The following is a 17,999-nucleotide window of genomic DNA, read 5'->3' as shown; positions in this document are numbered from 1 at the left end:
AACACGCATTCGTGTAGGGAACGAACTAGTAAGTTCCCTTGCTGATCTGAGGAAACAAGGGAAGGGTAATTAATGCCAGAGGGTTGTTGGGTATGGAATGAAGGAAGGGAAGGGAATCAATATTGATTAAAGGAAGACTGAATTTTGCCCAGATTTTTTTCTGTGAAAGTATTTTAAGACATTTCAATAACCAAAATAACTGTACAAGAAATAAACAAATTAACTTTATTAAGTTACCACTTCAGTCCTTACATTGATTTGTTTACAAAAATATCAGTTTGAAATGCATTACTGAAAGTGAGTACACACAATAAATAGAAAATAAGGATGCATGGTGCTGGAGACATCTCAACCAACTTATCTTCATCTACTGCCCACTGCTGTAGACAAAATTTGACACGCAAACAGCATTTTTGAAAGAGCAGTCGAAGTACCGGGGAGAGGGCTGCAAACTATGAGAAAAGTAGCTTAAAACTCTGGACCACTCACCAAAAAAAAAAAAAATCACTATCTGGAAGCTAACCTCAGTATAACAGCGAATTATCTACTACTACCCACAAGAACAATTTAAAAATAAGAAAAGTGCCAGGGAACCTTCATTAACAGTATTTTTAAGTCAAAGTTTTTACTTTAAACATCTGATGATTACTCAAATATTCTAAGCCATGAGGCAGACCCTAAGACAATAAGTTATAAATAGTCTGAATTTAATAACTTAAAAGTGATATGGTTAATATAATACACACTGCATGAGTATCTTAACCAACCTCTTTCAGGTGAGGTGATAACTAAAAGGTTTAAATTTACAGTTTCAATTTCTGTTCAGAAGAGTGATGTCAGTATTCTAGCAATAGTGATGACATCCCATTATTGTAAATATGCTAATATACATATTACTCTGAATTACACTTGATTGAATTCTATGTACACGTGGTTCCATATTCCAAGTGCAAATTTTCAGTGGTACGGGTTTATAATCAAAGCCGGTTTGACAACTGCTTTCTGACTTCTGAAAGCAAATGATGAAAGTACTTCCTAAAAGTGAATAAACTAGTTACAAGTAGGTGACCATTTCCTTTTTCTCTTTACGTGTGATGAACTTCATGAAGCATTAATTCCCGAGGTATATTTGTTTCTGGACCATACAGCTTACATGCTCTTCTTTCAAAGGCAGCTACCATCTGCTTTACAACTTCATCGAAAAACAATGTGGCAAGCTGAGAGTGTAGAAGTGAGCGAAATTCAAAAGAAATCTGTAGGAAAATGTTAATAATTATTTTAGAAAGATCTTTCTTTTACTCAGTCTCCACTTAGGGTAATGGTGTTCACACTGTGAAATGTGTTACTTGGCCCAGTACCTAAGGCAGAGCTCTATGGGTCTATCTAGATGAGATTTTAACATCCCTCAGAAGAGGGAGATTTGTTTACTGCAGTAAGCACAACAACGGCTAAACAATAAGCTTAAGTAAACAAGGCCAATGAATCTCATTTTGGGGCAAAGAGTCTGCTTTTATTAAGTTAAAGAAACCTGGAAAAAAGCTTTGCTAAATACCATGTTTATCACTTTGCCTTCTTATTAATATGCCCCTTTTCGAGCTACCTTACTTCCCAAAAGTAAATAAGGGAAGTGATCCTTCTGATATGGTATTCCCATGAGAAGTAGTAGCAGAAAGATGAGATTAACCCACAAAATAGATGGTGAAGGTGGTTCAATCTTAAAGTAGACAATGATTTAGAACTAACTTTATATCCCCTCAAGACAGAATTCAAGGCAACCCAGTTTAAGAAATAATATCTTAAGGACCTTAAATATCCATTAACTTCTGAATGTTTTAATTTTAAAATAATTTGATTTATAAAAAAGTTGCAAAAACAGTACTAAGATTTCTCATACACCCATCACCCAGATTCCCCTATTTCAATGTCTTATATAATCACAGTACAATTAAAACCAAGAAATTAACAGAGGGAGTTAATATTACTAGATAATAATGCTATTATCTAATCTAGAGAGGTTTCATTCAAATTTCCCCAACTGTCGCATTTTCAATTTTGCAATGAAAGCAACTTAAGAGCTGAGAATAGCATACAGTAATTTACTCAAAATTATAACCATTTCTTCTTAAAATATTTATTTGGTTGGTTGGTTGTGCTGGGTGTTAGCTGAGGCTTGCAGGCTCGTTAGTTGTGGCACGTGAACCCTTAGTTGCGTGTGTCTTATAATCTATGGACTTGTAAAAATTAGAAAATAGAGAAGGGATGACTATTCAAGGTTTCAAGGAATGAAATAGAAAAAGAGAAAGGGTCATTAGCATTCTTTTCTTTTTTTTGGCCACGTCGCACAGCATGAAGGATCTCAGTTCCCCAACCAGGGATCGAGCCTATGTTCCCTGCAGTGGAAGCACAGAGTCCTAACTACTGGACTGCTAGGGAATTCCCCTAGCATTTTTTCTTATAAAATTAGTGCAAAAAAAAAAAAAAAGTGCAGAAAAAGGTATTCAATACTCAGGAATTTGAGATTTTTTAAAAAATGTCTTTCAGTAATTGCTATGCACGTAGGTTATTAATTATGACATCTGGGTTCTAATAAAAATGGATTACTCCTTCTTTACCAACTTCACCTGATGTTTGGAACAAATAGAGGGCTTTATGAGAGACTTACTGAAAAATCCAAAGTACAAGTTCTTGGGTAGCCAGGAAGACCTGGGCTAAAACGCCATACAGTCTCCAAATGATTGAAGAGCTTCCCATCAGTACAGGATGCCTAGAACAAAATGAAAAAAATAAAACCACAGTTAAAATACCATTTGGATTGTGTCCAGAATCTACAACTGAAGATGATTTCTTTGAGAAGTAAATATTTTTATAGGTCAGACCACAGGTGTGGTCTCATTGTTAGCTTGGTACTAGGAAGTGATCTCTGGCCAATATAAGCCATTTTCCTTTCTCCTGGGATCCCCAAGATTGCCACTTGGTACATCTCATTGTTAGCTTGGTACTAGGAAGTGATCTCTGGCCTATATAAGCCATTTTCCTTTCTCCTGGGATCCCCAAGATTGCCACTTGTTCTCTTCCACTGCTGTCACCCACTGTGCTACTTAGAGTTCTCCTCGCACAACAAAACAGGGAGTGACTACCTGGAAGTTTATTTCCAGCTCTGCCACTTATAAGTGATCCTGAACAAGTTAATTCCCTGTACTGTATTTCCTTAATCTGTAAAATGAGTATAATGCCTGTCTTATACCATCAGTACGAGATGGCTAAATTTAACATTTGTAAGGCATTTGGCACAGATCCCTAGAACAATTCTATAATTCTTCTTTGCAACTCAAAGATTTTCCATCAATCACATTCAGTCTTTCCCTAACTCATTATTCTTTATTTCTAGAGGCCTCTATGGTTCCAGTTTTCCTGAAAGTGTGGCCCTGACCCTTGTCCCTGACCCACTGCTTTCTGACCTCTCTTCTGTGCTCATGTTTATTTTACATGTGTGTGTACACACTGAAACATAATACACAGTCATACTATGTGCAGTGCATCCTGACATTTCCCATTCTATATCATTAAAAAATGTTGGTTGAGACCCATTAAAGAGTTGCCTCCTGCAGTGTGAAAAACGGTGGCCAGAACCATAGTTACTAGTCCATTGTTAGAACATGTTATGACCTTGAATGAAGTTCAGTTTCAGGGCTTCCCTGGTGGCGCAGTGGTTGAGAGTCCGCCTGCCGATGCAGGGGACACGGGTTCGTGCCCCGGTCTGGGAAGATCCCACACGCTGCGGAGCGGTTGGGCCCGTGAGCCATGGCCGCTGAGCCTGCACGTCCGGAGCCTGTGCTCCGCAATGGGAGAGGCCACACAGTGAGAGGCCCGCATACCGCAAAACAAACAAACAAAAAAACTTTAAAGAAGTTCAGTTTCTTTATTTACTATCCTAAGATGCCATCTGGGCCTTATTATACTAGTAGACAATTGACCTCAAGAATATCTATCACCTTCCCTCAGAAGCAGGCTGTTTTTTAAAATTCTTGTTTCAGTCTACACTCCCCTCCTCAATTAAGCCTTAAGTTTTCAGCAATTCTGGCAAATCCTGGGGCCGATAAATGATCAAGCCCCTCTACCCCCTTTCTTTTGGATAAGTTATCCCCCTCAAGAATTTAGACTGTCCCTCTCCTGAGGCTACACACTACAAAATATATTGCAAAATAAGGACCTGCGTAGGTAAACTCTGTTTCCCCCAAGTAAACAGTCATTTTTTCTCCCATAGCTATAGCCTACCTAAACACAGAATATAGGATTATTTCTCTGACTATATCTGGATGTCTCTAAAGATGGTTCAAACTGGGGGCTAAAGAGCTAAAAATCCATTTGCAGTTTATTCCTCACTTCCTCTTCATCTAAACCCTTTTGAATTAATTATCAGATGGTAACACGGTAGAATCATTATAAACTGCATCCATACTAAAATGCGTTTAAAAAGATATGCTCTATTTACACATTTATAAAAAGAACATATTATTTTAATTTTTAATATGGAAACCAGTGAATATTTTAAAACTTATTTAGACACGATAAAATAAGTCATTAAAATACTACTTTAATAGCTGATATGCTAAGTCACTGGGGAGAAAGAGTTTGGCTTTATATATAGTTCAATAATGGCCATCCAATTTTTAAAACCATCAAAAGTCTATAATAAAACCGTATTGTTTCAGTTATCCAACTTCGTTTATTTACTTTTTTTGTTTTTGGCCATGCCTCACAGCTTGTGAGATCTTAGTTCCCCAACCAGGGATCAAACCCATGCCCCCTGCGGTGGAAGCCTGGAGTCTTAACCATTGGACCACCAGGGAAGCCCCTGTTTATTTACTTTTATTTTTAATTTTTTAAAACTTTTTAAATTACCCAACTTTAAGATAATGCATTCCACCTTTCTTTACAACCACATAAGCAGCTTATAGGAAATTTAATAGTGAAGGAGAAACAGCTGTTGGGAATAATCACTATAATATAGCACCTTCCTCTGACCACTTTTTCACAAAATGTGGCAGTGCTATACTCATATCAATAATCCAGCTCACGGACCCATGGATTTTTACTGGTTTTTTTTGATGTTGGGGATAGGAGTTTATTAATTAATTAATTTATTTTTGCTGTGTTGGGTCTTCGTTTCTGAGTGAGGGCTTTCTCTAGTTGTGGCAAGCGGGGGCCACTCTTCATCGCGGTGCGCGGGCCTCTCACGTTGCGGAGCACAGGCTCCAGATGCGCAGGCTCAGCAGTTGTGGCTAACGGGCCTAGTTGCTCCGCGGCATGTGGGATCCTCCCAGACTATTGGTACGTTTTGATAGGGACAATACTGCCAAAGATCTCATTCCTAACAGAGATACTGAACACAGTAGGAAGGTTTCTGGCCATTACAGATTCAGGTAGACTAGAATCACTGACATGTTAAGTCACAGGCACATTTGGGGCAGCTAATAATTCACAGAAAATGTCACATGGCTTCTGCTGCTTCCTCAGTTATAATAATTTTTATTATATGTCACATATGTGTATCAGGTATTAAAATCCAGAACCTGAACCCAGGGAAAATTGAAAGCTGAACATAGAGAGTTGTGTGTTATTCTCAAATATGTCTTTAAACAATAAACTAGCACACTAAGTGAGACAGCTTATTTTAATGGAAAAATAGTTTTGGAATCAGACACACACAGTATGAATTTGTGTAGGGCTCTTAATTTCCCTAAGCCTCATACAATTGAGATAGCAATGACTATCTAATACATATTATTATAATTAAAAAAAATAGTTTCCTTCCTCCTAGGCAATGTTAAAAGTTACTGAAATTATTATGAACATCTGTGGATCTACAATAACCCAAGAACACAGTAGTGAGAACTTCATAAACAAAGAGGCCTCATGACTCCTGTCATTGTAGTACTGGTGCTGAGGATACAGAGATGAAAAAGAGGATCTCCCATTCTCTCAAGTAGCTCGATTTTGTCAAGCAGAAATACAAATGAAGAAAGAAATTACACTACAGAGTGATAAGAGAAATAAATAAAGCACGTGCAAAGCCCAGAGGAATCACCGAGGTAGAACTAGTCATCTATATGAAAGGAAAGGGAGAAAGCAGGTTGGAATTTGAAAGATTAACAGGCAAGGAATTTCCATTATAGGTAAAAGAGGGAACAATATGCAAAGGCACAGGGCTATGGAATAAGCACTATATGGTTCATTCATGGAAGCCAGGGAAGGGAAGAAAGCCAGGAGGAGAAAATGAGACTTTAAGAGTTCTTTTAGTTAGATGCAGGATATGTTAAGATCTAAGTTATGAGAGTCTGAATGGTAAGAGACTGAGGCCAGGGGACTCAATTTTAAGATTACAGAGATATTTGCTGCTGTCAGACAGACTAGAGTCTTGGCTGTGTAAGCTCATCTAACTCTTCTAGGCCTTAGTGTACTCAACTATAAGATGAAGAATAAAATTTGCATCTCAAAGGGCTGTTGTGAAGAGTAAATCAAGTAAAGCACTATAAAGAGCTCAATATGTTAGCTATTTTAAGTGTAGCATAGTAGGTGAAAACTCCAAAACTATGAGGCAAACAGGTGAAAACAGTCGTAATAACGACAGAGTCCCACAGTGGGGCACAGTCTTTTAAGTGGAGTTGAAGTTTTGAGATTGCGACTAGGATGGACTCCAAGGTCTTAGCTTCACTGGACAGTATACTCTTTCTGGTATGAGAGTTGCTCCTCCTCAATGCCTGACAAAGAGGTGACGAAGGAATTTAGCTCTGGCCAATTACCAAGAAATGATACCACCACTAAATCCTGTGAGCACAAAACACAATTCAGCTTTGAAAGTCTTTGGTCATCACATCTAGAAATTCAAAAGAAATGGGCATTACTCTATGGAATTCTGCCTTTTTGTGTGTTGAAGTCTGGGTACCTTTTCTAAATGTGTACCCTCCTCTGAGAAGAGTAAGATGCTTAATATATGCAGGCAACAACACTTGGCATTTCAGTACCTGGTACATGGCAGGATGACTTCAATAATGTTTACATTCTCCACATTTATATCTTTTCTACCTTTCTGCATCCTCTCACCACTTTCCCTTCCTTAACTTAAGAAAAAGTAGTGCAAGTATTAAAACATTTCTCACTTGTGCGGCCAAATCCTTCCTGTGGGTCAATAGTCCTCAACAGAAGGACAAAAGAAAAAGCTTCTAATTTCCATGTTCTAGTTAAATTTCTATTTGGAAAGAATAATGCTAATATTGTGTAAAATAACATGATTTAAGAGATATAATAGTTTGTTTTTTCCCTCCTCCTATTAGTTTAGGGAAGTCTTCTTAATGCTATTATACTTTAACCATTTAACATAATATTTGAGGAATATTTAAAAACAACAAAAAACAAAACCATTACCTTTACCAAATGTGGTTTCACCAAGGTTACCACTGATGTATAGCGCTCTAATACAGGTGGAAACCCAATTTCTAATCGTGTTTTGCAGTATCCAGATCTCCTTGATATTACATCTGATTTTTTGCACCAAGGAACAAAATGCTTGTAATCCTCCATTCCTGATACTACATCATACATTTCCTGCATAGAATATCTTTAAAAAAAAAAGGAGAGGTGTTAACTGCATCTATTTATATGGTATATGTACACTTTAAGTTGCATATGAATAAGGTTTACTATGTATGAGGCAATAAATCATTTGGCACACACTCATAGAACCACACTCTGGGATGAATGTCTTTAAAACACAGAAAATAAAAGGATAAAAGGGAGCTAAACATATGTCTATAGCAGAGCTTACAATGTGGCAGACCACAGGTTGAATCTGGCTTGCAGATATGGTTTTTAAAATTTTAATTAGTAACCAGCATTTAAAAACTGAGACTTTGAGAGAAAAAAACTAGAAGCAACCTAAATGTTTATTTGGTTGGTAAACATTAATAATTGCTTAATAATAAATGGTTGATGAATTATGGTACACTCATACTGTGGGACTCTATCAGTTATCTAAAGGGATTAAGATCAGAGGTACAGTTGACCCTTGAGCAACACAGGTTTGAATTGTGTGGGTCCACTTATACACGAAGTTTTTCAGTAAATTTAGTACCTGTATTTTCATTTTGCCGATCTTTAAATTAAATGTGAGGGAAAGTTTGTGTTCAATTAGAGATCACAATATGTGGAATCAAAAAAACTAGGGTTTGAGTCTTGATTTTATTTTATTTTTTGAGTCTTGATTTTATCCAAACTGTTTCATCAGCTTCCTGCCTTTGGGTGAGTCATTTAACAATTCCTTGTTTGGAGACAGAAATAGCATATGCAGATTTTTTTACTGTGTGGGGGTCTGCACCCCCTAAACACCCCACTTTTCAAGGGTCAACCATATACTTTAGAGCAAAGAGGTTTACAATATATTGCTATGTGAAAAAAGGCACACTAAAGCAGACAGGATATATATGATTCTATTATCTATTTGAGAAATATTTTAAGTGTATACTATATTTCCTCAATTTTAAACACTTGGGATTTTTTTCCTGAAAATAATTATGTTAATAGACTGTCTGTAATGAAAACACATTGAAAAAGTCCTAGAAGGATACAGATTAAACAATTACCAGTTGTTAATTCAGGAAAAAGAAGTAGGAGTAAAAATAGACTAAGTCTTTTAGTATACATATTTCTAAATTGTTAAGTTTTTATACAAGTATGTGATGATTTTGTAATTAAGAAAAGCATCTATTCTATACCACAAAAAAAGGAAACCTCTCATTCTTTTTATGAGCCAGCATAACATCTGCGAACCCAAGCCTCACAAAGCACATAAAAACCAAAATCTATAAACCCTCATCACCTGTGGCAAAACTTCTACATATCAGCAGATATAATAGAGCAATATATTTTTTAAAAAATACAACAATCAAATGCAACTCATTTAAGGATGTTTGGATGGTTTAATACTAAGAATTATATTATTATAACCATATTAATTAGTCAAAACAAAAACATTGTATGATTCCCTCCATAGATAGTTAAATACCAGAAGCATTCCTATTAGAGTTAGAAATAAGACAAAGGTGCTGTATATCATCATTGTTATCTGACATTTTTCTGAAAGTATGTCAAAATAATTAAATCAGAGCATGAAATATGAGGCACATGTGTGGAAAAGAATTAGGCAAAATTATAAATTGGCAGGTGATATGACTATCAAATCAGAAGCTAATCAATTCAGAATTTAGTTATGTAGCCTGTTGAGAAATATATAAAAATTAATATCGTTCCTATACTAACAAGTAGAAAACAGTAGCATAGAAATGCAAAATACATAGAAATACAACAAAAAACCATCAGGGTTTAAATGAAAAACCAAACAACAAAAACATTGTGGATACAAGTAAAAGACAACTGAATGAGAACCAGACACATATAATTCTTGGTTATAAAGACTCACACTGTTAAAACATAATTCACCTCAAAATGATATAGTAAACAACCACATTCTAAAGTTTAAAAGGGTATTTTTGGAATATGACAGAATGAGTGTTTATACATATTTAATCTTTATGATCATGAAATGAGGCCCACAGCAGAGGGGGGTAAATAAACCTACCCTCCCCATGTTCTCAGACATTTGGAAATAAATGCCAAAATAAGTCCCATGAAGTATGAAACCTGGTAGCCTGGAAGCTAATTGTCATAAAAGTAGTCTGCACTGACTAAGAAAGCAGTATAGCATAGCAGCCAAGGGGATGGACTTTGTAGTCAGAAAGTACCGTGTTCAAATATCAACTCTAAAACATAGTAAGTCATGTGACCCTGGCTAGGCTGCTTAACCTCTCAACTTCATTTTCTTCATTCATAATTGAAAAATACCTGTACAGGTGGTTTTTTTTTTTTAATATTTATTTATTTCGCTGTCCAATCTTCATTGCGGCATGCAGGATCTTTCACTGTGGTGCTCCCTTGTGGCGTGCGGGTTTCTCTCTACTTGTGGCATATGGGTTTTCTCTTCTCTAGTTGTGGCGCGGACTCCAGAGTGTGTGGGCTCTGTAGTTTGTGGTTGAGGCGCGCGAGCTCAGTAGTTGTGGTGGCGGGCTTAATTGCCCTGCCACATGTAGGATCTTAGTTCCCTGACCAGGGATCGAACCCACATCCCCTACATTGGAAGGTGGATTATTTACCACTGGACCACCAGGGAAGTCCCTACAGGGTTCTTTTAAGGGTTAAGTGAAATAGTTTTAGCATAATGCACAATGCTTACTAGGCACTTAATAAATGGTAGCTATTATGTGTTTATGTCAAATATGGGGGAAGACGGAGATCATTAGATAAGACCAATTTGTAATAAAAAGAATTTTAACACGAGAAAGAATAAGGAAGCAAGAAAGAATAAGTAAATATGGTGGGAAAAATAAGCTTAGGAGTCATGACACAACATAATCTCTCTGAGCTTCAGTTTCCTCATCTCTAAAATGGGAATAATACCTAGTTCACATGGCTATTGTGAGAATTAAATGAAACAATAAATATAGAGCCCCCAGCAGTGCCTGTCAAATGGCAAGTACACAGTAAAAGGAAGATGTTATATTTCTGATTCAAAAGGAAAGCAGACCAATTCACTATTTGATTTCTCATCCTTTTGTTGCCATGTCTCTTTTCAACAGATACCAGCTGATGCAAAGATGTCTACCTATCCAAGTATTTACACTTGCTTTACGTGGCATAACTGCTGGCCACCTGGAGGCTACAATTACATAGCTGTAACATGACTAGTTCTTGCGAATAATATCTGAGAGTAAGCACTGGGTGTCACTTCCAGACCAATATGATTAAGAACCACGTGCATCTTTTTAAGAGACTCTGAAGACTAAGGAATTACAAAAGTCACAAGTTGGATGGAGCCTGGCTTCCTGAATCACTGCTCGAGGATTGCTGCCCATAGATTGGGAATACGCACTTCAACTTTACATGAGAAAGAAATAAACTTTTGGGTTTTACCTGTATGGTTGCTAGCATTACCTTAACTAATACAGTGACTATCCACTAATAACGGTCAATTATGCGACAAAAGTTATGAGTATGCCCAAAGTTCTTTACTGCAGAAAAATTAGAAGGGAAAAAGCAACTAAATAAAATGAATGAAAAGTACTTTTAGAAGAATTCATGTAATATTTAATGGCCTGTTGGGAATTAAGACCCCCTTGGAGAAATTCCCATATGAAGGACTGCTTGATTTCTGGTTTAGCAGATCTGCAGACTCTCTATACTCTGCTGTATGTACCCCTAGATGAGGGGCCAAACCTGGCCTGCTGCATGGCTCTGTAAATAAAATTTTATTAAAACACAGCCAGGCCCATTTATTACATATTGTCTATCGCTATTTTTGGGGTACAGTGACAGAGTTGAGTAGTTGCAACAGAGACAGTATGGTCCACAAACCTATTTACTAACTGGCCCTTTACAGAAAAGCTTGCCAACCTCTGCTCTAGATGGTAGGGGCCTCTTAGCATGTTTATATGTACTTACCTAGGTATGTGTGTATGTGAGGGAGCTATACAGACATATCTGGCTCAACATATCAGTAATGTTGCCACTATAAAAAAGAACAGTGTACAAAAAATGCAGGTCATAAACAGTCTAATTATTTCCTTTAAATGTCAAGATTTAAATCTATCCTATAGAGTTACCACATGACTACATTCAACAAATATTTATAAAACGGCAAGGGCTAGAAAATTAGAGCTTAGTCTGTAAGAAGAGAATCTAGAAAAAAAGAGGCATGATGTTCCATAGAAAATTGTGAACACGCTCTTTTAGTACAACTATTATTTTATACAAACCCTATAATTCTCCTCTCTGAATATTCTTTTCTTTTGTTTATTAATGGTGCAGCAATTCTGAAGAAAGTTCTTGCATATATCTCCTTAGGCAAAACTGAGGTATGTAGTGGAAGAGTTCTGCTCATCAGTATACCACAGGAAGCTAAATATCTAAAAAGACAAAAAGTACCTGATTGAGTAACATTGACAATTAAGAGAAAACACAAACTATAGAGATTGTAAAATAACAATCATACTTTAGAAGACTGTGCAACCTTAGAATAGTCCTGAAAAAATACACACACACAAACACACACACACACGAAAGCTTCTAAAGCACCATAAAGAAACTAAAAAGGGACTTCCCTGGTGGCGCAGTGGTTAAGAATCTGCCTGCCATATATATGGAATCTAAAAAAAAAAAAAAAGTTCTGAAGAACCTAGGGGCAGGACAGGAATAAAGACGCAGTAGAGAATGGACTTGAGGACAGGGGGAAGGGGGAGGGTAAGCTGGGTCGAAGTGAGAGAGTGGCACGGACATATATATACAGTACCAAATGTAAAATAGATAGCTAGTGAGAAGCAGCCGCATAGCACAGGGAGATCAGCTCAGTGCTTTGTGACCAGCTAGAAGGGTGGGATAGGGAGTGTGGGAGGGAGGGAGATACAAGAGGGAGGGGATATGGGGACATATGTATACATATAGCTGATTCACTGTTATACAGCAGAAACTAACACACCATTGTAAAGCAATTATACTCCAATAAAGATGTTAATAAAAAAAGAATCTGCCTGCCAATGCAGGGGACATGGGTTTAAGCCCTGGTCCGGGAAGATCCCACATGCTGTGAAGCAACTAAGTCTGTGCACCACAACTACTGAGCCTGCACTCTAGAGCCCGTGAGCTACAACTACTGAGCCCACATGCCACAACTACTGAAGCCCATGCGCCTAGAGCCTGTGCTCCACAACAAGAGAAGCTACCGCCATGAGAAGTCCACACACCTCAACGAAGAGTAGCCCCCTCTTGCTGCAACTAGAGGAAGCCCACGCGCTGCAACTAAGACCCAACGCAGCCAAAAATAAATAAAATAAATAAATTTTATTTAAAAAAAAGAAACTAAAAATACCATCTTACAGTTATGGTTAGAAGCTTCTAACAGAAAAGGTATCTCTCCCAGAAGTTGGCTTTTAGTCTGCAGTCATGTTTTACAACGTATTCTTACCCTAGGCTTTCTAGGATATTCATCATCCATTTTTCAACTCATCTACTCAGCTTGTTTTCCCAGCTGGATCCACAGGGGTTTCCTTAATTTCTGATCTACTCTATGAGATTTGAAATTAGGTCTTGCTCTCCCACTGGATATCTGGTGGCCCTGTCAGACCTGCTGCTCAGTTATCTTTTACCTTCCAATCTCCATTTCCATGTGTATATGTGAAAACATATGTCAAGGTAACTAGAATGTTAACTGTTTGGGTGCTTTGTAATACAGATGCCTGATATGCTTCTGTTCACCTAAATGTTTTCAGCCTTTATTCTAATAAGATTACTGCATAACTGTTTTACACTACTATTCGTGCATTATTAGTTCACATACTTATTGAGCGCCTATTCTGAGCTAGGCACTAGGGATATAATGGTGAATAAAACAAACATGAAGATTACATTCTAGTTGGGGATTCAAAAAAAAATCACTAAAATAGAAATGGGTGTGGGGAGATGTAATTAGGACCTTCTTTAGACAGGGTGGTCCAGGAAGTCCTCTGAGGTTGTATTTCAGCTGAGAAATAATGGATAAGGAGTCATTAGCCATGCTAATAGATATGTATGTACATAATAAATACGTGTGCACATATATATAAAATCTCTCTCACACATACATGTGTGTATGTACGTGGGAGGAGAGGTAGATACAGAGCATTTCAGGTACTAGGGGAAGAGCGTGGCAGCATCCAGACACTAAAAAAGACTAACAGTGTAACAGCAGTATAGCAAGCCGGGGGAGAGCACCATGAAATAATGTTAGAGAGACAGGTTGGAGCTGGATCATACTGGGGATTATTGGTGAGGATAAAGCAATTTGGAATTTATTCTCAATGAGATGTTCTTGAAGTGTTCCAAGTAAGAGAGCAATATTTCATTAAATTGCATCTTCATATTACTTTTTAAAAGTGTAATGGAGTGGCCTGGTGAAATCTCATTTATCATATATGAAATTTGATTTATATAAGATATGATTTACATATAAATAAAATTTCTTTAAGGACACTGAGACCCTACAGTTTGGCTGGAAGAGAAAATCGAGTTAAAGAATGATTGAAGAAATTGGCGATATTCAGCCAGAAGAGAAGAGGTGATACTTGAGACTATGGCTCCAAAAATACAAGAAAAAACTTTTGAACAATTAAAGCTGTTTATAAAAATTGGGTAGACTCATTCCAAAGGTAATGAAAGAAAGGTCAATGAAAATAGTTAAGCTAAATGCTTCATGACTATGGAAAAGAATCAAGCATATGAACTGTATGAATGAACTTAAGTCTCTTTTAAGATAGATTCATCTCCTAGAGAGAATAAGCGTGTCATGTGTTCCTAAAGATCTTTAAAAATATGATGTTATGTGAATTTTAAAGGCAGTGATAATATTTTTAAAAGCCTACTGTAATTTTTTTGAGTAAAGCTATAAAGTTTGCTTTAAAGTGGAATTATGCCAATAAAAGTGACTGACAGTTATTCTGCTGAATGAAGCAAAACAGTGGAAATAAAATAGGTAGGCAGGGACTTCCCTGGTGGCGCAGTAATTAAGAATCCCCCTGCCGGGCTTCCCTGGTGGCGCAGTGTCTGAGAGTCCGCCTGCCGATGCAGGGGACATGGGTTCGTGCCCTGGTTCAGGAAGATCCCACATGCCGCGGAATGGCTGAGCACGTGAGCCATGGCCACTGAGCCTACGCGTCCGGAGCCTGTGCTCCGCAACGGGAGAGGCCACAACAGTGAGAGGCCCGCGTACCGCAAAAAAAAAAATAATAATAATCCCCCTGCCAGTGCAAGGGACACGGGTTCGAGCCCTGGTCCAGGATGATCCCACATGCCGTGGAGCAACTAAGCCTGTGCGCCACAACTACTGAGCCTGCGCTCTACAGCCCGACTGCCACAACTACTGAGCCCACGTGCCACAACTACTGAAGTCCGCACGCCTAGAGCCCGTGCTCCACAACAAGAGAAGCCACCACAAGGAGAAGCCCACACACCACAACGATGAGTAGCCCCCGCTCGCCGCAACTAGAGAAAGCCCGCGCGCAGCAATGAAGACGCAACACAGCCAAAAATAAATAAAATTTAAAAATTAATAATAATAATTAGGCAGTTAATTTAGCTTCCCCCTTAAAAAAAAAAGGACACAAAATATAATTTAGAATCTCTGGTAGCCACACAGATTATAAAAACCAAGCTTGGTGTTCAAAATGCCTAATCACCCATTTCCCTTCTAAGACATTCTTTAGATGTCTTTAACTGTTTTAACAGTTTTCTCTATTTCGCTTACTTTTCGTATAGATACCTTCTTATCTATTATTGGAAGCCACTTACGTGGCAGATGCTATGCACAATTATGAACAATTTTCTGATAAATCAGACCAGAAAAAGCAGCATCTGAGATAAACATTTATTTAAAAAAAAAAAAAAAGACCCTTGCTTCTGAAGAGATAAACTGGGTGTTTTGGAAACTTACTTTTCACTGTATATGGTTTTGAATTTTGTACCAGGTTCATGTAATACGGTCCCCCTATCCCCCGAAAAAGAAACACACAATCTGAGTACAATCATAAGGGAAATGCCTGTGTTTAAAGCAAGTTTTAACAGGCGTTTTCTGATCGGTCTGCATACTATGGTTACAATGCCCTGGACTGCCCATCTATTTTCACATATTATCAAGAACAATATGTCTTCAACTGCAATACGAGAACCATACAATCGTATATATGGTTAAACCATGAAATGAAAACTGGACCAGATGAAGGACAGTTTTTTGGTCACTAATCTTCCAATACTACATCCCAAATACTCTACTACAATAAAGCCCAAAATCTATGTTAATGCTTCAGCCTTGCAATGAACTCGTAAACTCTCTCCCTCTTCATTATCATAAACAGTAAACATTTTATCCTGGAATTTAAGCCTTAATTTGATCACTAAAGCAATTTTTAGTTTTGTTTATTTGCAAGCCAGCATTTTATAAGAATAATACAAGCAGATCTAAAGCATGATACAGTATGTTCTGCTTAAAACTTTTTCAACCAATAAATGTCTAAAAGGATTTGGAGTTGGTTGGGTTGTTGGTATTTAAAAAAATTCTTCACTGAATCTAAATGTCCTGGAGCTCAACCAGATTTGTGCTTTCTCCCTCCACCCCGTAGTTTACAACTAAATTAATTTTAAACGTTAACTTTAATTTTCGAGCATAGTTTATTAAAATGGCATTAATAAAAGGAGACTAAGTGATAGAAGTATGGAATCTTTCGTGTCTCCACCTCCATCACCTACCGAAAAAGAACCAACCAGGAAAATCGAAGGCAGACTCTGGTTCAAGGTTACAGGACTTCTAAGTTACAATGGCATGGAAAAAAATCCAAGTCCCCGGCTTCGGTTTAGTTTAGCAAGCACCAAAGGGCGGGGGCAAAGACCGCTACCAGAAATTGGGAAAGCACGTCTGGCCATCGGATACGCTGGGGGAACAAAGGGGGCCGTACTGCCAGGCCACAAACTCCCACACGCCCATCAATCCGCAAATCCTGCGCCGCAAAGTTATCACTTTCCGAGAGCAGCAGCCGTAGGCCATGGGGAGGAGGCCGGAAGAGCCAAAGGCACCCCCGCCGAGTTGCTTTATCAGCTGCTTCAAAGTCGCTCAGCGGATGATTCACCGCCTCTCGCGAGGGCAGCGAATCACAAACACAAGACGGGGAGCCCGTGACAGGCCGGCGAGCCTCCGGCCAAGGGGGTGGGGGGAAACGCGCGGCCCTGAGAAGGCAGGAGACCCTTTCTCTCCAGAGACGCGGAAACGCATCCGGTCCGCCTGCCTCACCCCAAATGTCCCCAGTCCCCTTGCTCAGCAGGCCTGCGCTGAAAACTACCCTCGCCGCTGCGCCCCAGTTGTTCATTACCTGACGTTCCGCGCAGGCCCCTGCGCAGGAACCGGGGCTCCGGCCGCTGCCGCCGACTTCGGATGGCATCGCGAGACCACCTTTTTTAGGGCCCTCTGACCGGTCCGAGCTGCCATTATCATCTGACTAAAACCGGTCGCCAGTAAGCCGGGACCAGGCCCACGGCACCGCCCTCCTCCGGCGGCCCTGGCCACCCGGCGCCGCCGCCATCCAGCCAATCGGCGGGCCCCCTGAGCGGTCAGACACGCCCCTTCTCTTTCCCCGATTGTGCAAAGCTGACGCACGCTCCCACTACCGCAGGGCCGACTGTAAATGCGTTCGTCATCCTGCCGGCCAATCAAAGGGAGCGCAGGGCCGCCTAGACGCACCCCTCTCCGCCGGCGGGTCTCCAGTTCCCGCCGCACGCTCTGGCCCCTTACGTAAGAACCACCGTGACCTCTCACCTCACCTCCCGCGCTGGAACTCTTCCCCGGATTCGCCAACTGCCGCGGTTCTCTTGGGTGCGGCTTCCGGTCGCGAGGCCTGACCCGTGATGCCAGCCCAGGGGCGGGAGGAAGCCCGAGGTTCTGGCTGTTGATTATGTAACTGTCCAAACCGGTGAGTGCTGGGCGGGACTCGCCATGCTTGCCGGCTGCGAAGTCTAGCCGTCAGTCTTGCTGTTAATGACTACCTGACGTGCTTACCCTGTGAGGTTGTTGTGAGGGCACCATATGGTCACGGCCTTAGGGAAGAGACTCGGTTCTATTTGCCTTCTTCCTGTGTGGCCAACATTTTAATTGGTGTCCGTGTATGGTTTGGGTTTCCCTTCCTCCATACAAACCAGACTTTGCTTCGATTTACCCATTTCAGGAATCATTCATCAAGTCTTGACATTTTTTTCCCCTTTGTTTGTTCCCAGGTACTTATTTAATCTTTATATGTCATAGTTTCCTGTAAACCGTAAAGTGAGAATAGCAATACTACTTTCTGCATTCTGCTGCTTAAATGTAGTCAACAAATATT

The 17,999-nt window shown here is 39.3% G+C and overlaps 1 protein-coding gene across 2 annotated transcripts; it reads right to left on the bottom strand.

Moving 5' to 3' along the window:
* Positions 1-202: 202 nt before the first annotated feature.
* COQ10B (coenzyme Q10B) lies at positions 203-17,155 on the bottom strand. Of its 2 annotated transcripts, XM_065880590.1 has the most exons (5): positions 16,998-17,155; positions 11,865-12,014; positions 7,426-7,618; positions 2,663-2,764; positions 203-1,253 (listed from the first exon to the last, which is right to left on the bottom strand). In XM_065880590.1, exons 1-5 carry the CDS (start codon positions 17,117-17,119, stop codon positions 1,086-1,088), a joined length of 735 nt encoding a protein of 244 aa, XP_065736662.1. In that variant the 5' UTR covers positions 17,120-17,155; the 3' UTR covers positions 203-1,085. The 2 variants fall into 2 exon arrangements, with proteins under 2 accessions (XP_065736662.1, XP_065736664.1); XM_065880592.1 differs by lacking the exon at positions 11,865-12,014 and having other exon boundaries at positions 1,086-1,253; positions 16,998-17,119.
* Between the last annotated feature and the right edge of the window lie 844 nt (positions 17,156-17,999).

This window comes from Phocoena phocoena, chromosome 7 (assembly GCF_963924675.1).
Source record: "Phocoena phocoena chromosome 7, mPhoPho1.1, whole genome shotgun sequence".
Taxonomy (NCBI): Eukaryota; Metazoa; Chordata; class Mammalia; order Artiodactyla; family Phocoenidae; genus Phocoena; species Phocoena phocoena.
This window is presented reverse-complemented; position numbering and strand designations above follow the sequence as displayed.

Coding starts and splice junctions, on each gene's coding strand:
- COQ10B (XM_065880590.1), bottom strand. CDS start 17,119: ATGATAATGGCAGCTCGGACCGGTCAGAGGGCCCTAAAAAAGGTGGTC. Junction 2,765..7,425: donor TGAAACCACATTTGGTAAAG/GTAATGGTTTTG, acceptor ATTTTGTTCTAG/GCATCCTGTACTGATGGGAA. Junction 1,254..2,662: donor CTTGTACTTTGGATTTTTCA/GTAAGTCTCTCA, acceptor ATTTTCCTACAG/ATTTCTTTTGAATTTCGCTC.